Raw genomic sequence first — 22,835 nt, 5'->3', positions numbered from 1 at the left:
GATATTCAGATTGCTGAGGTAAAATGTTTTCCTTTAATGACTGATTGAATCCTAACATCCACTGATGTAATTTGTTTGCAAGGCCAAGTTGAGCGTGGCTGAAGGTGGCATTAGTTTGGCACATTAAGTGTTGATATTTCTTTGTAAAAGTATACATTTTTAGATTATGGTGGAGCTAGAGGACATGTAATGGGGGTCACCAAAACCAAGGTTCATAATACAGGGACCATAAACACACACATACAATTAAATGGAAGTCCAGGTCCATGGGCCAAAGTGTTTTCGGGTGCTGAAGGTCAACAATTTACAGTCGCACTCCCTTAATCAGGGGTTCCCGAATTTATTTTGTCTGATGTACCCCAACAGTCCAACTATCAGATGAGCACCACCTTCATCGAAACAACCCATCATGTTTGAAATATGGTAGTTTGAATGGATTTTAATTAGGGCTGAAACTAATAACGACCATTTTCATTGTCGATTATTCTGTCAGTTATTTTTTGGATGATAATTTATATTATAAAATGCCAGTAAATAATGGGAAAAGTCCATTGCGAGTTGCCAGAGCCAAGTGTGACTTCTTCAATTTGCCAACCAGTTTAAAATTATATCAAACAGAAGAGCAGAAAATCCTCAATGGATCCAAAGAATGTTTGGCATTTGTGCTCGACCATCTTGTTGATAGTGCTGCAGGCTCACTGCAAACGAGACTCGATTATATTGCCGCACTTAAAAAGATGATAACAAAACAAAGAAGGTTAGCTCCATGGTATAACCCCCAAACCTGCAAATTAAAGCAAACATCACGAAAACTTGAAAGGAAGTGGCGTTTCAACAACCTGGAAGAATCTCTTTTAGTTAAGGCAAGACAGTCTTAAAACATATAGGAAAGTCCTCCATAATGTCAGAGCAGGTTACTACTCATCATTAATAGAGGAAAATAAATAACAATAGTTTATTTAAGGATTTTCAGTCAGGATTTAGAGTGCATCATAGCACAGAGACAGCACCGGTGAAAATTACAAATTACCTTTTAATTGCATCAGACAATGGACTTGTCTTGTTAGATCTTCACTGATCATCACATCCTATTACAGAGACTGGAGCATGTAATTGGCATTAAAGGAGCCACACTAAACTGGTTTAAATCCTATCTATCAGATCGATCAGTTTGTACATGTTAACGGTAAGTCCTCCGTGCACGCCCAAGTTAGTCATGGAGTTCCACAAAGTTCTGTGCTTGGACCGATTCTATTCACCTTATATATGCTTCCTCTAGGCAATATTATTAGGAAACACTCCATAAACTTTCATTGTTATGCGGATGGGACCCAATTATAACTATTGATCAAGCCAGATGAAACTAACCAGTTAGCTAAACTTCAAGCATGCCTTAAGGACATAAAAACCTGGATGACCTGCAATTTTCTGATGTTGAACTCTGACAAAACTGAGGTTATTGTGTTTGGCCTTAAACACCTGAGACACGTTATCTAAAGATATAGAAATGTTATCACAACGCATTTTAATGCAGAAAGTCATACAATACTGCATTTTCCACTGAGAATAAAAAAATGTCCACTATTTTGTTTTTTACAAAAAACTTGTCACGTGACATGGACACAGGCCAATAGAAAACAATAAGACAAAAAACTTTTTGAAGAATTGAAGGAGAAATCATTAAAACTGATGGCCATAACATTAACCTAACTTAATAATTCAACAATAAGATAAGTTTTAGTTTTGAGAAATGTTGAGGATATCATTGAAAAAAAACCTTAACATGGGAATTAACAGTGAGGGAAATACTTCCCGACGGCAGGTCCTCGGTTCTCCAATGGGACTGATGCTCACAGCGTCTTATAGCGCTGCGGTCAGGTTAATATTGGAGTGAATGGACGGCAGTTCGGCTCAGTTCCTCTGAGCGTCTAATATTGCTGCAGATGGTTTTACATTGGAGTTAATTGAAAGCCTGGTGCGTCTCATACAGATGATAAAATAAATATTAAATATAAGCGATACACATTTCTTTTGAACTTCAGTAACATCCTCAAAAAGAGAGTTGTGTGAAATTGCCAGTTAATGTAGTATGAACTACTGTACATGTAAGACATGTATCCTTGGTGATTATGTTATCTAATATGCACTCATCTGCATCTGTAGGTGCCAAGAGACAAATGTAAACTGCTTATTAGCATATGTGTTTACTTCATGCCACTGAATGATGACATTTACAGCAAGCTATGGTATTATTAGATTAGTTGCAGAGCAAATCTGAGAAGATTACACTTTGTCCCAGAGGGAGATTTGTTTTCACAGCCAGTTCAACATCAAACACACAGGTATGACCACAACAACATAACAAACAAACACAAAACATAGAGTCCCCATGAATACATTCATATATCCCAGCACACAACATAGTCAGCGAGGCAGCTTATTCAATGCTGGAATGGCAGAGGGGACAAAACTCCTAATGAAGCGAGCTCTTTTCCATTTTAAGGTCCTGTATCTCCGTCCAGATGGCATTAATTCATGTGAAGTGATGATTAAGAAGGTGATCAGTATCATTTGCTATTGTGAGTGCTAGGCGTGTGATTTCTCTGTCATTCATAACTGCAAGTTGAGAAATCTGGGTGTGGGATGGCAGATGTTTTTAGAGGCAGTATGTGTGATGCTGGTGAGTTTGTTTTTGTTGGAGATTGTTAACACGGTGTAGATGCATGGGGAGCAGTACAACAGGATGGGTTAAAAAGCAGCAACAGGAGATGGGGTGCAACTGTGTGTGAACTCTTTTCCACTTTTCTACATCTATGGAGGGCAGATACAGTGTGTATTTTATACCATAGAGCAGCAGTAAGTTTTCTTGTCCTTCCAAAGATGCTTCCTTAATTTCTGCTCTAGCTGCTGTCATTTCTGATACTACACTCCAGCCCACACATCAGATAAAAACACAAGACATACCATTGGTAGAGCATATTGTCACTGAAAATTACAGACTGGACTTCCCCTGTCAGAAACCACTGTGAATGATGTTTCTATAAATCATCTAAAAACGTGTACAGTTTACAGCAACATCCCTCTTTTCTCTTTGTGTAAAATGTTATTTTCCATGACTAGCTTTCCGGACCATCAGATAATCAATATCATAAGAGGTGTGTGTGAGGAGATCAATTGGCAAAACACGTTGTTTATATTGCCAAAAGAGCGTGGTTGAGCTGAAACTAATGAACCCTAAAACTATGGTATTAAACCATTTAACTTGCTACTCTCCATGCAGTTGGTGAGCTGGTCTTGTTCTTCTGTGTAGGCAGGATGCAGGAGTTGCGCCCTGTGCTGGCCAGTGATTGGCTACTCAGTCCCCACAGTTTTAAAGCAACAGGTGGACTATTTAACAGTGGTTGTGCTCTAATTTGTTCATACCTCCCTCCTGCCTGATCTAACAACATGGGTGAAGGAGGTTTGGTGTATGTCTCCATAACTCACTACAGCTCTGTATCATGTTGTATTCGATGAGCCACGCCCACATTTGATTTAACTCCCTCTTGTAACTAAACCCTGATCACACAGTCCGTTTCCCGGATATACATCACATCACAAAAGATGCTCTAACTTCCGTTTCACTGTGACTGTAAACAAAACTACAGCCATGCTAGCAGCTCTGTGAGGCTGTATTGTATAAGTATACTTGCATAAGTATTGGACAAATTAAAGAATCAGGACTCACCAAAGACGATATTCACCCTGAGAGGGGCATGAATGTATCAATTTTTATGGTAATCCATCCAATGGCTGTCAAGACATTTCAGTCAAAACCACAAATGTCCACCTCATGGTAACGCTAGAGGAAAGGTCAAGGGATGAGCAAATTCAGTAGGCTTTGTCATCTGGAACCATGAACGTATGGTAAATGGTAAATATAATAGCCAGCAGCCAGTCAGCTTTACTTCAAGCGAGTGTAAAAACTTTTTTGTGAAATTTGAAGTTTTTTATATGTTTCCATTAACCTTTTCTAATGCGATACTTCAAAACACACATTAAAATATGTTGTTGGAAACACAGCTAGTAACACCCAGTTGCTGACACTGTTAGATTAAGTGTTGTCTCGCCTGAAAAGGAGAGCAGCCACCTAAACAGTACATTTTCAGCAGTGCAATTATGCACTGGTGTCAGGATGTTTAACTTAGGACTGTATTTTAAAGACAATTCTCTGACAAACAGGAAGCCAGTGTAAAGATCTGAGAACTGGAGCGATGTGATCCACTCTCCTGGTCTTAGTGACTCTAGCACCAGCGTTCTGAATCACCTGCAGCTGTCTGATTGATTTTAGAGAGACCTATAAAGACAGCATTACAGTAGTCAAGCCTACTGAAGATAAACACATGGAAAGTTTTTCTAAACCTGCTGAGATGTAATTCTTGATATATTCTTAAGGTGATAGTAGGCTGATTTTGTAATTATCTTAATGTGGATGCTAAACTTTAATTCTGAGTCCATGACTACTTCAAGATTTCTGGCCTGGTTTGTGGTCTTTAACGTTAGCAACTGAAGCTGAGCACTAACTTTTAATCATTCTTGTTTGGGTCCAAAGACAATCATTCTCATAGAGAAAGTTTTGGCACATTCAATCATTGATTTGATTGATTGTATTTACTCAGTACTTGTATGGGACCATTGTCACCAGGTGATATTAAATAAATCTGTGTGTTATTTGCATAATTAAGATATTTTGTTGTTTTCCATAATCTGTGCTAGTGGGAGCATGTAGATGTTGAACAGGAGAAGCCCGAGAATGGAGGCTTGGGGGACTCCACATGTCATTTTGGTATGCTCAGATATGTAATTATCGATTGCCACAAAGTAGTCCCTGTACTTCAAATAGGTCTAATAATACTCAGACTGAAACTTGTCCACTGTCTGTTAAGTGGATGTCATTCAAGACCTTAACAAGAGCAGTCTCTGTGCTTTTGTTTTTAAAAAGTAGCTTAATAACTGTAGTTTTCAGGGCCTGAAGGAAAAAGCCTGAGAGCAGTGTTCACTATTTGCAGGTCTGATGCCATGCAGTTAAAAACATTTTTGAAAAAGCCTGTAGGGATAATATCAAGACAGTAGGAGGTGGATTTCAGATGTTGCACAATTACAAGGTTTTGTAGCTAATAGGATCTACTTGTGTCATGCTACCTGAATTGCTTTTAAGTGGATGCAAGCACAACACAAACCCTATACCTCATATGGAGGAACTGACAGCTTGTCTAATTTTCAGAATTTTGTCAGTGAAGAATGAGACAAATTCATCGAATGACTTAATGAATAAAAGTTCAGGGGATACTGACACAGGAGAATTTGTCAGCCTGTCAACAGCAGCATATAAGGCACGTGCATTTTAATTGTTTTTGGCAATTATGTCAGAGAGGAAGGACTGCATTGCATCTCTCAGTTATAAATTATAAATGCAAAGTCTCTCTTAGTAGATGTCATAATAAACATGGAAATCTGCCACCTGCATTCAGCTTTACAACACTCTCTTTTATTAATTTTTACCTGCATGGTATTTCTTACTAGAGACTACCATTACCTTAGTGGGAGCAGTGGCATCAATAACATTTGTAATTTTAGAACTGAAATTATTGACTGAGACCCAAACGGTGGCAGGTTTGGAAGTTTTAGTGTTTTCAATGATATACTCTGTGCACTGAGAGTCATCTCAAAGACAACACAGGAATGATCAGAAAGAGCAATATCAGTCACCACTACCTTAGAAATGTTAAGACCCTTGGAGATAATTAAGAGTGTGCCCCTTATTGTGTGTGGGCTCAGTCACATGCTATGTCTCAGCATGTGATTGTCCATAGTTATCCTATAGATTTTGAAGAATACAGCTTGACATGAGGAATTTGACTGAAGAGCAACATATTCAAAAGAAGCAAATGTCCCATTAGACAACAAGTAAAGCTATTTGTCTATCAGGAAACTTCGTAAATCACAGAGAGTTGAGGCAGCTCAGGATGCCAGGGGTGCCAGGAGCCAAACCCAGCAAGAAAACCACCTCAGTACTCTGTCGGTCTCAGAGGCTGAGTCCAGTCTTGCTGCTTTGGTCTGAATCTGTGAGATAACCACACCCGATTAATTTGAATATAACAGATGGAAATTAAAAGAGCTGGGGAAAAAATGTGGCATTAGGAAATAAAAGTCCCCTGAAATAAATAAAAGTTGTCCTTTGAAAAAGATCCCTTTAGAAATAAAAACCGATTTATGTATTTCTTGAACTATATTGACTCATTTATATATTTACATTTATTTATATATTTATTGGCTCATTTATTTTTTTCTGGATTTATTACATATCCATATTTATTTATTTCATAGGCATATTTATTTATGTATTTATTTAATATTGACTGAAATGGCATTCAATAATATACAGGCTGGTACTGATGCTGGCAAGTGTCTCCAACTTTTAATATCTTCTATTTTTTTTTCAAAATTAAAGCGTAATTTGTTTAAGCTCTAGACGATAGGGAAGTATCAACTTTAATGCCAAAGTAAAGGACCTCATTTGCAACATTTATCTGGAGAGGGATGGACACCTTACTTTTTCTCTGTATTAATCAGCATCAGTGCTAATTTTGACAGATTAACCTTGTATCCTGAAAGATAAAGTGCTTCAGTATTTTTAAAACATAGGGGAGCGTTTGCTGAACATCTGTCATTTAAACTAATGTGTCATCCGCATAGTGTGATATAAATGTGATGTAGCCCCTATTGTAATAGGGGAAATCTGAGGACAGTTTCCAATTAATTGTCCAAGAGGTTCGATGGATATATTAAAGATTAAAGGAGACAGAGGGTCCCCTTGCCGTGTGCCCCGTTCTATGTCAAATAAATCTGAGAAGCCTCCTCCCACACATACCCGGGCTGAAGGATTAGCATACAGTGTTTGAGTCATATTGATAAATCTATTGATATATCTCCGAATGTAAATTCTTTTAGAACACTCCAAAGATATGGCCATTCAAGACGATTGAACACCTTTACAGCGGCCAGAAATAGCAGACCAAAGGCAGGCGGGATTTTACGTGTTGCACTCAGTATGTGTAAGAACCAGTAAATATTATCAGATGTGAGAAGTCCCCTGATAAAGCCTGTTTGATCCGGGCTAATTATTTTCCCAACCACTGTCTCCAGACTAAGACTTTGGAGACTTGAGGTCGACATTTATCAATGAGATTGGTTAGTGACGGGCACATTACAAGGGGTCCTTACTGGGTTTATGTATAACTGTGATCAGGGCTGCGTTAAGGTCGCTATAAAAAATGCCATTTTCGCTAGCATAATTTAGTGTTTCTAACCATACTCGTCAAAGAATATCCCAAAGTGCTAGGTAAAGTTCCACAGGTATGCCATCTATACCTGGCGTATGGCCCTTGTTTGTAGCTTTAACTGCATTAAGTAGCTCATCCAGTGTAATAGAGTCCAGAGTTTTGGTGTCCTCTAACGACAACGTAGGGAGGTCCAATCCACTAAACAAAATTGGTGAAGTCATCTTCAGAAGGAACTGAGCCACTTGTATACAGTTCTTTAAAGTAATACTTGAATGTCTCGTTTATTTCCTTTGTTGAAGAAACCACTCCACGTTTAGCACATCTAAATCACTGGTATGGACCTTTTAGCTTTTTGTTGTTTGAGAGTTAGTGCCAAAAGATGGCTTGGTCTGCTGCCTTTTGCATAATACTAATGTTTGGTTATATGGAACTCCACCTCCTTTCTTATGCAGTCTTTGCTCATAAAACTCAAGTTAGGACAGGTTGACTGAATAAGAACTGCTGCACTTATAATTAAATAAAACTGCAGCCAAGGACCTGATGTTTAAGGTAAATTTAGTGTGTTAAAAGAATTATTTGCCAATTTAGATTTATTTGTGAAGATAGACTGTGGCTGTCAAGTAATTTCTATCAAATCTGACAAATCTGCAGATTTAGTTGATTACATTTTGGTCTCTCCTATTACTTCTCAAAACAGGAATAGGATCATAAAGTCCATAAGAAGAGCCTGCTTCTGGGTGTTGTTGGGGGCCACTGTATGAGGCAGTAGGTCCATGCCCAATAGGAGAAAGAAGAGGCATATTGGGAAGTAGTAGAAGTGGGTCAGGCATCTTCTCTCCTGTCTGTGCTGGAGGAAGGAGAGAGCTGTTCTCTCTCTCCTTCTCGTCTTGCAAGGTTAGTGGCACAGAATATGCTTGGTTGGGGTGGAGGCAGAAGACGTGGCAGTGACCGGGAGTTGAATTTAATGCCAGCGTTAACCAGCGCTTCCATTTTATCAGTGAATCCCAAAAGGGGTGAGGCATGGGAGAGTGAAGGGAAGAGGAATTAAGAGAGTTGTTGTCAACACGCTGACATTAAGGCTGTAATAATAAGAGGGATTTTGACTTACACAACTACTGCATGTGTTGAGTTCCGCCATCGCCTTGAGGAAGCAGATTTTGCTCTCTTGCCTAATGCCCTTAGTAACAATTCTCTATAGCAAATAGCAGCTACGGCAGAGACAGGCCACTTCATTAAGAGGAGGAGCTTGGAACAAAGAGATGTCTTCTCTGCTACTTACCCTGTGGCTACAGGGTAACATTAGCAAGAATGTAACATCCTCTTCCAAGAATGAGACACACAGTCTGTGTGGGATTAGGAACATGCACTTGCTTAAGTGACAAACAATAGGGCTTAATTTAGCAGCAACATAAACACACAGAGCCTCATTATCATGGCTGGTCAGGGCCTATGCAATTAGCTAAGCTTGCTACAACAGAGTGAAACAGTAAAACGATTCAAACAAGATAATGTGTGTTCCTAACAAGCAGCAAGGACAACGGTCACACAGCACTATCATATTTTACAGATGTGGTGCAGTGCTAAAAAACAAACTGCTGGATTCTTGGATTTTGAAACGTGTACAGACATGTCCTGCTCTTTTCAAACCTCATCTTAAAGATTCTACTGGCTTCTAGAGTTGAGAATTGAGAACAGAGCTCTAGGTATACTCTGATGAGATTTAAACAAAAGGCTCTCTTAGCTCGGCTTCGGCTAAGTTTGAGACCTCAGAGTCTACCCCGAAAATCAAAGAGCACAAAGATGTAGCATTATACAGCTCAATGTGCCTGGAGTTTGAGGAAAAGGTCAGTGTAAACCACGAACGTTTGCACGTGGAGTTGAATCTGATGATTTTTAAAAGTCAGGGCTCTTCTGGGCCATGAAATAATATACGACAGTCTTTGATCCCATTCTTTAATAAATTCAAAGCCCCAATTCAGGAGGAAAATGTTTGGGATAGATCAATTATATGCTCTAATAATTTTAGTAAAAAAAAGGGGGATTTTCAAATAAATACTGTATACAGAAAAATAAGAATCACAAATACAGAATATGAATGAATAAAAAAATTGATTTGGTGGCAGCTCAACAAGCTGTGAATAACACTGACATATAAAGTTCATATGGCTAACGTGTTAGCAAACTGGATGCCTAGTTGTACAACAGACACGGTGCAACATTTGCATTCATAAGGTCCTGTTTCTGGCCATCTGGCGAAGTCCAGTGTTCACTCTCATTTTAGCTCTGTTTTGGTCAACAACTCTTGAGGGAAATATCTGGCTCTTTAGCTGCTAAATGCTCCACTATGTTCACCAACTAGTCGCTAACCGTTTCCGTTTCTGCCTGCTGTTTGGAATTGGGCAGGTAGTGTAAAGTTGTTTTTTTGGGCTTTTTCTATGAAAACAGCTGCCTGTTGCTTCTAAAAATTGTGTTAATAGCGGTGAGAGTGAATCAAAACTGTAAAGTTGTGGGCAGTGAAACTAATTCTAATGGGACTAATGGGTTGAAAGACACAAAGGCTCAGTAGAGCTGAGGGGGACTGCTGTCAGATGATAATTCTCTGTGGGTTTGTCGCTACAAGTGACCACTTTTCACATAGTCATTTTTTCCATTGTTAATATGAAAATATTGATTAGTGCAGCTTGTAGTGTTTGGAAACAGCAATAATGCTAAATGATATACATTTATATTGAAATATTGGAAATGAGCATATTATAAGATTTGACCCAAAGTGACCGCAATAAACATCATTTAAGTGAAGCTCCAGGAGCACAACAATGTTACTGATGTCAAATGTATATTATAATTGAAATAACATTTTCTAATATTAATTCAATATTTTTATGACACAGCTTTTGCCTATTTAGGTCTGACTGAGGATTTTATTTTTTCATCCAGTGCTAAAGTCACTACCACTGATGAAGCTCTATTACAGTCATTGTTCTATAACAGCCCTGATAAAATATAAGAAGGCACAGATGTACGCACAACTCAACTCCAAGGAGAACAGTTGCAGCACACAGGCAAGAAAACTTTGCTAGCATTGTACTGTGGAAGCACAAAGAAGGTCCCATTGTATAAAATAAAATCTTACTTAACACCTATTAAACTGTAAGAAAAAACAATAATAATAATTGAAAAAAGGGGGAAAAAAGAGCTAAAGCTTAAACCTGCATGCCATAACTGATTTTTTTTTTGCAATCTGGGGGCAGTGGAAACAAGTTGTGAACACAATGTTGACATGTGATAACCTTTTAAGTTGATATGACGAACTTAACAGTTGCTTATTTACACATCCAGCAGGTACGGAGCAACATTATCATTCATTTGGAGCCATGTTTCAGGCCACTTGATGATTTTAAGTTCAATATTCACTCTCTCTTAGTTCTGTTTAGGTCTCTACCAACTCCTGCGAGAAATATCTGGCTATTTAGCTGCTAAATGCTCCACAATGTTCAGCTAGTTGCAAACTGAGTCGGTCTGCTGTTTGGTGTTGAACAGGTAGTGTGGGTTTTTACAGCTTTTCCACTGACAACAGCTGCCTGCTGAAAACTACGCTATGAGAGCGGTGAGAGTGAACCAAAACACTAAAGTTGTGGGCCAGACAGCTAAACGATGAACTGAAACTCACTGTAAAGCTAAACCATAAAGCCGAGGGGAGTTGCAGATGCGGGTGATAACTCTGTAGGCTCGTCACTACAAGCAACCTCTTTCACATTGACATTTGATACATTGTTTTTTATAAAAATATTGATAATAGCCGCTTTAAAGATACATAAATACATTATTCTATTGTGTAAAAACAAAGCTAAACAGATTAGCTTCCTGAACTGACAGTCACTCTGCTAGGAACTAGGAGGCATAAAAATGGTAAGGATGGCAGGTGCGATGGCTACTGTGGCTTAAAGTTAAACTAACTTAAAATACTTGTACTGTTGAAGCTGATGTTTGATTAGTGTAGATTATCTTGCAGTATGCCAGTTTAGTATTTTTCTTAAATGACCTCAATATTCAACCTACTTATGAGCATTTGTTGCTGACTTATGAGTTGAGGCTGTGCTAAAACTCTGCCTGCCTTTGTCTTGATCTCTGAACAGGTTTTTCACTTTATTCTCACAGGGGTCAGAGGTAATCTGGCTAATTAAGGATCCCCCTCCCTTTTTGGACAACCTCGTCTGAGCTTTATGTTTTCACTTTCATGGTCCAGCATCTCTGCCTGGTACTAATGGCTAATTTTGCCATGCCTGCACGGCTTTGGGGGGGGGGGGGTCTTTTGATAATCCACAGACAGGTTAGGTTCAAACTGTCAAAAACTGTTTGCCCAGGAAACTGGGATTGTTGTCTGGACTCATTACTAGGAAAATGATACAGTATGAGAAAAAGTTCCTCCTCTTCCTGCTTTATTATAAGTGCAACCCTCTTTTAGAACAACTTGCAGAAGAGAAAAACATGTCTATTCCTATATAAACCTCAGCAAAATTATCTCACAGCACTGAAATATTATTATTATATATTATATAAGTAATTTTCTGTTTTGGAAATAGACACAAAACCACATGAAAATTGTAACACATGCCAAGTAATACTGTGGCAGGATTTTCATGCTGAAATGACTTGAAGTGGTATAGTGCTCAAGGATTATGTTACTCTGCTATCAATAAACACTGATACATCAAAGATGAAAATGGTACTTCACACAAGTCGACTTTGAAATTCCTGAGGGGGTAAAAACTGATAAATCCACTGATAATATGAAGTCAAGACACATCTATACCTAATCTATATCTAATGTTGATATTTAACTGTTTTTAAACCCAGTTATTTTTCCAGGATATGTGCAGGGTTCTTTCTCTTCCAAAAAGATTCTCATCTTTATATTGTCATGTTTTTAGGGCCCATTTGGTCATACCAGGAATTAAATGAATGAAAATATGTCAGTGTAGTGGAGCAAATAGGATTAAATGTGCTGAATGCCAAATGTCTGGAAACAGGAATTCTGTCAAGAGATAATCCCCCTATGGATTTAACACAGTGTCTCAGGAGCTGACACAGACGTAGGAATTTCTGAAGCCAAAGTCCATAATCATATACGTGGATATGTGGAATCAAGGATCCACATGAGAGTATCCACCACCATGTCGCCTACAGAATATTGTCACCCTTCACATCATGACTGCCGCTCAGACAGGTATACCAGTGTGTTTGTGGGCTTACCTTGAGAACTTCCAGGGGCTTCTGGCTCACAGCAGGCTGGCCGCGGGGAGGCGTGACATGGACGGTGGAGGTGTGTTGGGTGTTGTGGTGCAGAAGGTCCCTGGTCCTCCTCTCCCGGTCCTCCCTGCGCTCTTGACCCTGTCGATGGGCAAACACCGGCTGCTCTCGGATCCGGACCTGTGACGTCACGGCCAGTAGAGGGTGGGAACTCTGGAGGCGCTTGTAGAGGCCGTGCAGGTCCGGGGGAGCACTGAGGACCCAGCCCACCCAAGGGCAAAGAGAGGAGTGAGTAGTTAAAAAGACCAGGCAAAATAACATGCGGGTCTATATATGTGTATATGCATGGCCAGAGGCATTTTTCTGAGCCATCCTGAGTCAGTGAGCAATATGTCAACACAACCTTTTAAGCTGTTATGGCGAACTTGTTGTAACACACACTTGCCTATTTACACATCCAGCAGACACGGAGAGATTAATTTGGAGTCATGTTTGTGTCCACCTGATGAATGTAAGTCCAATGTTCACTCACCTCTTAGCTCTGATTTGGTCTGCAATAACTCCTGAGAAAAATATCTGGCTCTTTAGCGTCTAAATGATTCATTGTGTTCATCAGCTAGCTCCAGCTAGGTGCTAACTTATGCCATATGGTAGTGGGCAGATAATGAACAGCTGCGTGTTGTGTCTAAAAAAGATGCTGTTGCAAATGGTGAGACTAAACCCCAAAATTAAAGTGGTGGGTCAGAAAAACAAAACAATTAGCGAAACGCTCCATAGAGCTGAGGGGAACTGCAAAATTGGGTGATAATTCTTTCTGGATTCATCTCTACAATAAAGTATTTCTGATTCTGATGCCTTTCACACACACATTGTCATTTGATCCATTGTTGCATGCCGTAAAACTTCAATTAAAATCCCTTTTACTGGCGTGTGGCTACATGTTTGGACTAATAAATGCAGGTCTCAATTAGATGCCAGGTATGGTTTTAAGTTCTTTGGATGTATACAACCTCTTAGAGCTCACCAGGTTAGCACTTAGCTAGTTCTAAGCTGCTTAGATCACTTAATCAAAATTTAAACTTTTTTCAATGTGGACATGCTACATCATTAGATCCATTAGATTCTCCACAATTCAATTGTTCAGTTCATTACGGAAACCATGAGCACCAAAGTATAATTCATTCAGATTTACCAGCATGGCAAGACAGACAAAAAAAAGTGGTGACCTTTGAAGCAGTCATAAAATATGAATATGTGTCCATTCTTCGATAATTAACCCTATTTCCCATCTTTGCTGAGCAACGGTTTTGTGAGAAAAGATTTAAAGGCTTGTCCCATATAGATGCCTGTCCCAAATATAGGTCCAAATAAAAGTCTGGGCTATTAAAGTCCTGGCTATTAAAGGTGGGGTATGCGATTCTGGAGAAATCCAATACCATGAAAGATACCATGATATAAAGCAAACAACGACACAGCAAGTAATGTAACTAACGTTAGCTAGGTTGTGGGCTAGCAAACCGTTGCTACATTTGCTGCTGTAAAGCTGAACAGCTCAACAGCCAGAGAGGAGGAGACAGTTTCCCAGAGCCAGCAAGCCAGCTCCAGACAGTGATACTCACAACTCTCCTGCTACTGTAGCTAACATCACAACAACAGCATATCTTGGCAAACTAGAAAGTAAGCTGAATGTCTGTGGGCAAGTCATTTAACATCACCTGACATAAATCATGGCTGGAATAGTGTTGTGTGGCCTGGTCCGAGCTACTTTGTTTAGCATTTACAGAGCCAGGGCTGTGTACAAACGCCAGATTTCTTTCTCGTGGACCGTGAGGAGATATTCGTTGAATTTGACAAAAAAAATTACGTGTATTGGATTAGAATTGCATATCCCACCTTTAATTGAACTTTTACGGTATAAAAATATTGATCAGAGCAGCTTTAAGTCACAATTTGGGTGTTTTAACTCCAAATTACCCCTATTTTATTAGGAAGGAAAGGCAAATCCCTAGCTGAACTGAGGTATTACATTAATCGTTAATTCTGTTAATTAGCCCATCATTGGTGGCCAAATCTGTTTGGTAAGATTATTAGGCCTAAATTTGGTTTACCCTCCATACTCTGCCAGCTAAGAGTATGATTTGGGGGTAAGCTGATGTGATTATGTGCCACCAGACTTCCAATAACTGGTCTGTTGTGAGTTCTGAGGCAGTAACTATGCCCTTTGGAAAACACAATGCAACTAATCACTTCACAGCTTTACTCATGTGCAATATGCACAAAAAAATGTGTTCTGCTTCCACTACTCTCCTCCTGTCCATTCTGAGTTCACCCTTTCAAATTCGCAGCATATTTGAGCTGATAGCACCTGCACATCCCAAACCGAAATGGATCTGGCAGTGCACACACTGTCGGGATGAGGCATTCCCTGGGAAAATGATCCTTTTGATAAAACCACTTCAAATCCTTTCAGCCTGTGCAGCTGTGTGATAATCGCACTAATTAGGCTGGCATGTCAAATCTAGCCTCGGTCTGCAGCTATCGCTTCAGCATCACCAATGGCAACTCTCCACGACTAGCAGAGAAACTCAATGAAACTCAAGCAAGAATATACTATTCACAGAAATATTCTTTTCATTCTCTAAGATTCTTTGAGGTCTTGTAGATCCGTAAATCCTATACAAAAGGTGAGTCAAAGTGATCTGAGTACTAGTATTTCTGTAATATTCAACGTTTGTCGAGTCGCTCTCACTCTGACTGTTCATGCATATTTTTTCATTCTAAGCATTTATTTTCTTGTGTAAGGAAATCTGTTTCCATTGAAAAGACCTAAAGAGTAGTGAAACATAATTTAGTGTACAATTTATTTGTTAACTCTTGTGTTTTGTTGATATTGGCACTATTTCCTCATTGTTTGGGGCTACACCACTGCTGTTTCTGTTAAAATAATAACTTCAAAATGTAAATTTTTTTCTTTAAATATGTTTTTTCCTTTTATGTGCACATTTGATTAAGGTAACAAAATAAAGAAATTACCATAAAGAATTATTACACCAAATAAGGAATTACTACATTGTTATCTGTCTAAAAGTCATTCACATACAAAGAAATGTACAGTATGTTATCCTACATCTTTATATTTGGGGTCAATTAGACCCCAGAGAGATCTAAATTTCTGTTAGACCTCATATGAACAAACTTATAAAACTCAAATGTGGGATTTAGAAGGGTACTGTTGCATAAAAAGCACTGTCAACACCAATCACAGATCAGCACTAATCATTGAGTATATGCATCGTTGTATTAAAACATGTTTTACAGCTGACAGAACAGAAGCAAAGCATATTTTTTCAATTCAAAATCAGGTTTATATACAATTCTCATAAAATTAGGAACAGTTATGATGTATCAAGATGATTAAACAATGTTTAGTATGTTTTTTTAGCTTGGGGTCTCCAGGACTCCAAAAAGAACATTATAGGGTTAATTTCTGTTGTTGATCATTTGTATTTTAGAAAAAAAGGCAATTAATTGCATATTCAAAATGCATTTTCATTGTATACAGACATTGTGTGTTAACGCATTTGTGTCAACATTTGTCATGGTCTTGTCCCTAATGGCTTACCAGTGCAACATTTAATAGAAAATGTATTTTGGACACAAAATAACTGAAAGTGTCACAGTTTATTGTAATTATTAATTTACATTATTTCAAAAAATATTCAAACTTGCACTGGTATCAATAGCAAAATAATTAAATTTTATTTTTTATTTATATAGCGCTGATTCATAACAGAAGTTCTCATTGCACTTTTCCTATAGAGCAGATAACTGAAGGCTCTGGCTCCCATTCTACTTTTAGACTCTCTAGGAACCACAAGTAACCCTGCATTCTGGGAGCGCAGTGTTCTAGTCAGATAATATGGTATTATGAGATCTTTAAGATATGATGGTGCATGACCATTAAGAGCTTTGTAGGTGAGGAGAAGGATTTTAAATTCTATTCTGGATTTTACAGGGAGCCAGTGCAGAGAAGCTAATATTGGAGAAATATGATCTCTTTTCCTAGTTCTTGTCAGTACATGTGCCGCAGCATTCTGGATCAACTGGAGAGTCTTAAGGGACTTATTCGGGCAGCCTGATAATAAGGAATTGCAATAGTCCAACCTAGAATTAACAAATGCATGCACTAGTTTTTCTTCATCATTTTGAGACAGGATGTGCCTGATTTTTGCAATGTTACGTAGGTGAAAGAAGGCAGTCGTTGAAGTTTGTTTCATGTGGGAGTTAAAGGATAAATCCTGATCAAAGATAACTCAGAGGTTCCTTACGGTGGTGCTGGAGGCCAAGGCAATGCCATCTAGAGTAACTATATATTCAGATAATGTGTCTCAGAGGTGTTTGGGGCCAAGTACAATAACTTCAGTTTTGTCAGAGTTTAACATCAGGTCTTTAAGGCATGCTTGAAGTTTAGCTAACTATTTTCATCTGGCTTGATCAATAGATATAATTGGGTATCATCCGCATAACAAGGAAAGTTTATGGAGTGTTTCCTAATAATATTGCCTAGAAGAAGCATATATAAAAAGGTGAATAGAATCAGTCCAAGCACAGAACCTTGTGGAACTCCATGACTTAACTTTGGCGTGCATGGAGGACTCACCGTTAACATGTACAAACTGAGATCGATCTGATAGATAGGATTTAAACCAGCTTAGTGCGGTTCCTGTAATGCCAATTACATGTTCCAGTCTCTGTAATAGGATGTGATGGTCAATGTTGTCGAACGCACCACTAAGATCTAACAAGACAAGTACAGAGACAAGTCAATTGTCTGATGCAATTAAAAAGGTAATTTGTAATTTTCACCGGTGCTGTCTCTGTGCTATGATGTACTCTTAATCCTGACTGAAAATCCTCAAATAAACTATTGTTATTTAGAAAGCCACACAACTGATTGGCAACTGCTTTCTCAAGGATCTTAGAAAGGGAAGGTTATGGGTCTATAGTTGGCTAAAACCCCTGGATCAAGAGTGGACTTTTTAAGAAGAGGTTTAATTACAGCTACTTTAAAGGATTGTGGTACATAGCATGTTAAAGACAGATTGATCATATTCAGTAAAGAAGTGCTAATTAAGGGTAAAACGTCTTTAAGCAGCCTAGTTGGAATGGGGTCTAAGAGACAGGTTGATGGCTTAGATGAATTAATCGAAGTTAGTTGAAGAAGGTCGATAGGAGCAAAGCTGTCAAAAGATATATATCAGGTTTTACAGTTGTTTCTAAGGTTCCTGTGTTTGAAGATAAATCGGTACCGGTTGAGGGCATGACTTTTCTCTAATAGTTAAGAATTTTATTATTAAAGAAGCTCATGAAGTCATTACTACTGAGGGCTATAGGAATACGTGGTTCAATAGAACTGTGACTATCAGCCTGGCTACAGTGCTGAAAAGAAACCTGGGCTTGTTTTTAATTTTCCTCTATTGATGAGTAGTAAGCTGCTCTGGCATTACAGAGGGCCTTCCTATATGTTTTAAGACTATCTTGCCAGACTAAACGAGATTCTTCCAGGTTGTTGGAATGCCATTTCCTTTCAAGTTTTCGTGATGTTTGCTTTAATTTGCGGGTTATACCATGGAGCTAGCCTTCTGTTTTGTTATCTTCTTTTTTAGAGGGGGCGATAGAATCGAGTGTCATTCACAGTGAGCCTGCAGCACTACCAACCAGATGGTCAATTTGGGAGGGCCTGCGATTTACATGAGTACTATCAGAAATTGCGAGTTTTTGCCTAATGGCGTGTAGTCCAGTAATAGCAGTTCAAAAGTTATTAAATAAGAGTCTGGTAATGAAGGATCCTGTGGAAAATAAATGTTCAATTTCATTTAGTTTAGGTTTTGTCGTATGTGCTGTGCAGTGGTATGTAGACCCAAAAGCAGATGGACAGGAAGCGGTATCAGGGTGAAGTAGCCGGATGACTACAGTGTTTATTGGGTGGTGATATGCAGGCAAGTACAGGCAGACCAGTAATGAACAGACACAAGGCAGATAGGTTACCGGCTGGCAGTAGTGGAAGCAGGGGAGTGAGTCCAAGGTGGCAAACAGTTCACAAGGGAGCAGGCAAAATACAAAACTCCAGGATCCAGCCAAGGTCCAAGGGAGACAAAGAATCCAATACAAACTCACAGTAGGAATGCTGGGGAACTGGGCACAGAAACCAGGTACAACAAAAGGAGCACGAAACGGCGACACTCACAAAGGTCCAGAACACTCACATCAGGCAGGAAACCACCATACATTAACAACACCATCCAACACTGAAGAAAGAAAGAGACCCAGACTAAATACCCTAGGGGAGGTGAAACAATGAGACACAGGTTCAAACAATCAAGGAAGGACCAACAATCAAAACTGGAGGGAAAACAAAGACAGGAAGTAAAAACACAAGACACACAAGGGAAGGAGAATACTACAAAATAAAACAGGAAGTGACAACACCTAAACTACCACAGGTTTAGGGTTGATTTATAGGCTTGAGTTGAAGATGGCTGCAACTCCTCCTCCTCGGCCTGCCTCGAGGAATGTGAATATTAATATGGCTGGGCGGAGTGGATTCATTTAGGCTAACATATTCTTCATGACCCAGCCAGATTTCAGTAAGACAAAATAAGTCAATATGATACTCTGATATTAAATTGTTCACTAGTACAGCTTTAGATGACAGAGATCTGATGTTTAAGAGTCCACATTTAATTCTACTTTTTTGTTGTGCTATTTCAGCATTTTTGTTTAGGTTTTTATGTATAAATCCTCTTCTGTTAACTTTTGGTTATATTAATTTAAGTGGTCAGGGGGCAGACACCGTCACTGAGGAGTTTTGGGTCGGTAACTGCTCTGGAAGCGCAGAGAAGCGTGGACTGCAGAAGGACTGCAACTGTGCCTCCTGGTCTCAACTCTGAGTTATAATGCATTTAAATTTTTCTAAATAAGGCTTGTGCTGGTCAGAGAATGTGTTACCAATGGGTGATCCCTAGAACAATAAATGTAATGATGTGTGTCCAGCTGACCTCACAGCATTGGTCATGGCCATGATCCACGGTGATGCCAGTAAACCCAAATTTTAAAGCTTAAATTTTAGATGCATGACTTTTGGTAATATTTAGTGCATGTTGTTCTAAGTAGGTTAATTGCTGTTGATGAAGTATTGTAAAAATAATTGTTAGATCTGCAAAACGTCATTTGACTTTATTTTAATGACTTGCCTCATGAGTTGTGTTTGTTTCTGAATTTGCTACAACAGTTTATTATTAACCAGTTCACACAATCTGTCATAATCATACCACTGAACTCCAACTGTATGCTATATTGTAATTCTAACAGTGTTTTAGTGTGGGTTGATAAGCACTGTCCCCACACAATGTAGTGTATAACTGAAATGAGCTTCTAAAAAGTGACAGAAACACACACAAACGTAATAAATCACTGTAAGATATTTTGAACAGTAATTAGTGACGTTTTCAAATTCTGTTTCAAAATAAGTGAGAATGTGTGTGTTGACAGGACCTCGACCTAACATTCAATAGTTCCATGACACGTTTCTCTGGAAGCCTAAAGATGTTAAAAACACAGTTTATATTATTTTCATTTATATTCTTTAATAATGTATGTATGCATGTATATGAAAACATTCTTGTCTCAGCACAACTGACCAAAAAAGAAAGAGAGGAATAGCATGAGTCATGTTCTATGCCTATCCACTGCAGTTAGCTTGTTACTTGTATCTGTATTAGGAAATATGTATGTTAGTCACTTAAAATTTAAAACTAAATATCTACAATATCTAAATCAAATAAAAATTCAGGCTATAACCAGTTAGCTGACTCATAGCTGCACTTACACATGACTCAGCGGACTACTGTCAACTGTTTACTGCTCATGCTTTCCCTAAACAGGCAGAACACTGATTTGTTGCACCCATGGACACTTCCTGACCAAACAACGCCTTGACCTACTAATAATGTCAATCATGTCATATCCATGTTGAAATGATGTGCTTGAGTGAGTAATGAGTAGCAAAATCAGTCCCACTGACTTCTGTTTGTAAAATTAAAATGACCCTGCTGTCGACAAGCAAGGGCCTGTTGATTCTGTGAAAACCACAGAAAGACAATTCTCTACAGTCGGCATTCAGCAGAGGCCAGTGAAAATGATTACCATGCATTTGTAGCTCAGACACACAGCTGATGTGTTGCCAATTGTTAGGAGGTGGAAATGCATAAACCACTCATCCAGTCATTCAGTTAAACATGGAAAAGGGCATATGAAAACGAAGGAAACAACTTCTTTGACCTTAATATTGAACCGAAGAGACCAAAAAAATGATTTTTTCAGAGGATAAAGAAAGTTTCTTACCTTTTTATTTTCATGTCTGTCAGTGATTCAAGGGTCCCCACTTCACTATTTCTGTGGTTTGAGGAATTAGGTCCTTTTAAAGCACTTTACGATGTCAGGACTTCCTGGTGTGACACAATAATGTCTCACTTGCGAGTTGACACAATGACGAGTCCCAGATGTCTTGACTTTTGTGGTTAATTGGACATATTGGTTTAGGGAAGGAGGACAAGCAGTTTTGCAGCAGGAGCAGTTATCTATCGCACTCCAGTCACTGCTGCTGGTGAATGGAGGAAAGTGAGCGGTGGATAATAGAATATTTAGCGAGGTTTAGGTCTAAACACTATCTCAATGTCATTGACATCACTGTATTCACTGACTGTATATTATTAACCCATAAAATAGTTTATGTTCTCAGAATCCTATTATGCTCACATAACATTAGTGTGAGGAACTGTATTTAAAATGTATAGCACAATAAATATAATCAATGGATGTGCTTTTGTGTCTGCTTTATACACAATTTTATTTCACAGTGGTGATACCAGCACTGAACCACAAAACAAATCGTGATATTTATTCCACAGTGTCCTCATTCACCTCATTTAGAGAGCCTTGTCTCGTTTCTAGCTATGTCTTGTTCATGTTTGTATATATACACTGAGGGAGCTCAGACTCATATGAATGTCAAATAGGAATTATGATATAGGATATTGATTAATTTAGGGAATTATATGTTTATTTTCTGATTTGTTTTATGTACAGCAAAGCAAAGATCCCTGACTGCACTGCAAGTATACAGTTGGACAAATGCATGTGGAACATATGGATAATATGACTAAGGACTGACTTCAGTTTTTCCTTTAAAAGCCTGAATTTTCCAAGATTTAAAATGTAGCACAGCTATTGCAGCCACAGAAAACAGGAAGCGTGTGTTGTGATTCAACCTTTTCCATGCTGAAACTTCGCTCTAAAATTGGTGCTTTCTTTTTCAGACTGTTTCATCACCTTCCTCCAGTTACTGTTGAATACCTTCACAAAAGACTTCACAACACAGTAGTGGTCCTAAACCTATTTTTGGCAGTCTCTCAACATAGTCTTTCAACTTGTCAAAGGGTTTTCGGAGGTCTGGCATCCTGCTGAACAACATAAAACTCCAGCACGGGTTAGGAATCGTCTTGATTCAGTAACTTCAAATGATTTTGTTTTTTCAGTGCTGAAATATGTTTTGGGATACTCTACCTTACTTCTAATTACCAGCAAAAATCCCCATTTAGCACATCAAATAACAATAATACACAGCAAAGACTGTATATAAATATAGCTTGTCAGGTGTGTTTTGCTTCATACAGGACTCACTCGAAGAGACTATCCGTGTCTCTGCTTCATAACTGGGTGAAGCGTAAAAAATTTATTTTGCTGGTTGATGTGCAAGGATGCGACTCATTACAAGGCTAGCTGCACACAAAATGACAATTCAAAGCAACATTGTGTGTTCTCTACCCAGGATAATGAGTTATTCACAGGATCTAATGTAGAATAGTACAGATAATGCTTCCTTTTACTAATTCTCTAACCCATCAATCTGTGGTCTAGAAATGCACAATACCACCAGCTGAGACCTAAAATCACCTGAAAATAACAATCGGTTTGTTTCCATTTCCTTAGAATAAGGACTTTATATCTACATGGGAGTGGGTCCCCTTCTATGGAGGCCGCAATGTTGCACTGCCATCTTTTCTACAGTAGCCCAGAACGGACAAACCATACACTGGCTCAATCATAGACTGTATATAAATAAATTATTTACAGTCTATGGGCTCTATAGACGGCCTTTCACGTTTTTACGTTGAAGTGGCAGCTTGGTGGTAGTGCAGCGAA

General features: G+C 38.7%; 1 protein-coding gene across 3 annotated transcripts in view; it reads right to left on the bottom strand.

The window, feature by feature from the left end:
- The window catches only part of mitfa (melanocyte inducing transcription factor a), a 32,194-nt gene extending 10,857 nt beyond the window's left edge, over positions 1 to 21,337 (bottom strand). Inside the window, exons 1-2 of one of the 3 annotated variants that reach the window (XM_044173163.1) lie at positions 20,976 to 21,337; positions 12,576 to 12,825 (exon numbers count right to left, since the gene is read on the bottom strand). In XM_044173163.1, coding sequence (XP_044029098.1) covers positions 12,576 to 12,825; positions 20,976 to 20,989 — 264 coding nt within the window. In that variant the 5' untranslated portion in view covers positions 20,990 to 21,337. Of the gene's footprint in view, positions 1 to 12,575; positions 13,761 to 20,975 lie in introns of those variants that run through there. The other 2 variants (XM_044173172.1, XM_044173151.1) reach the window with 2 other exon arrangements.
- Positions 21,338 to 22,835: the final 1,498 nt, after the last annotated feature.

This window comes from Siniperca chuatsi, linkage group LG2, assembly GCF_020085105.1.
Source record: "Siniperca chuatsi isolate FFG_IHB_CAS linkage group LG2, ASM2008510v1, whole genome shotgun sequence".
Classification (NCBI taxonomy): Eukaryota; Metazoa; Chordata; class Actinopteri; order Centrarchiformes; family Sinipercidae; genus Siniperca; species Siniperca chuatsi.
This window is presented reverse-complemented; position numbering and strand designations above follow the sequence as displayed.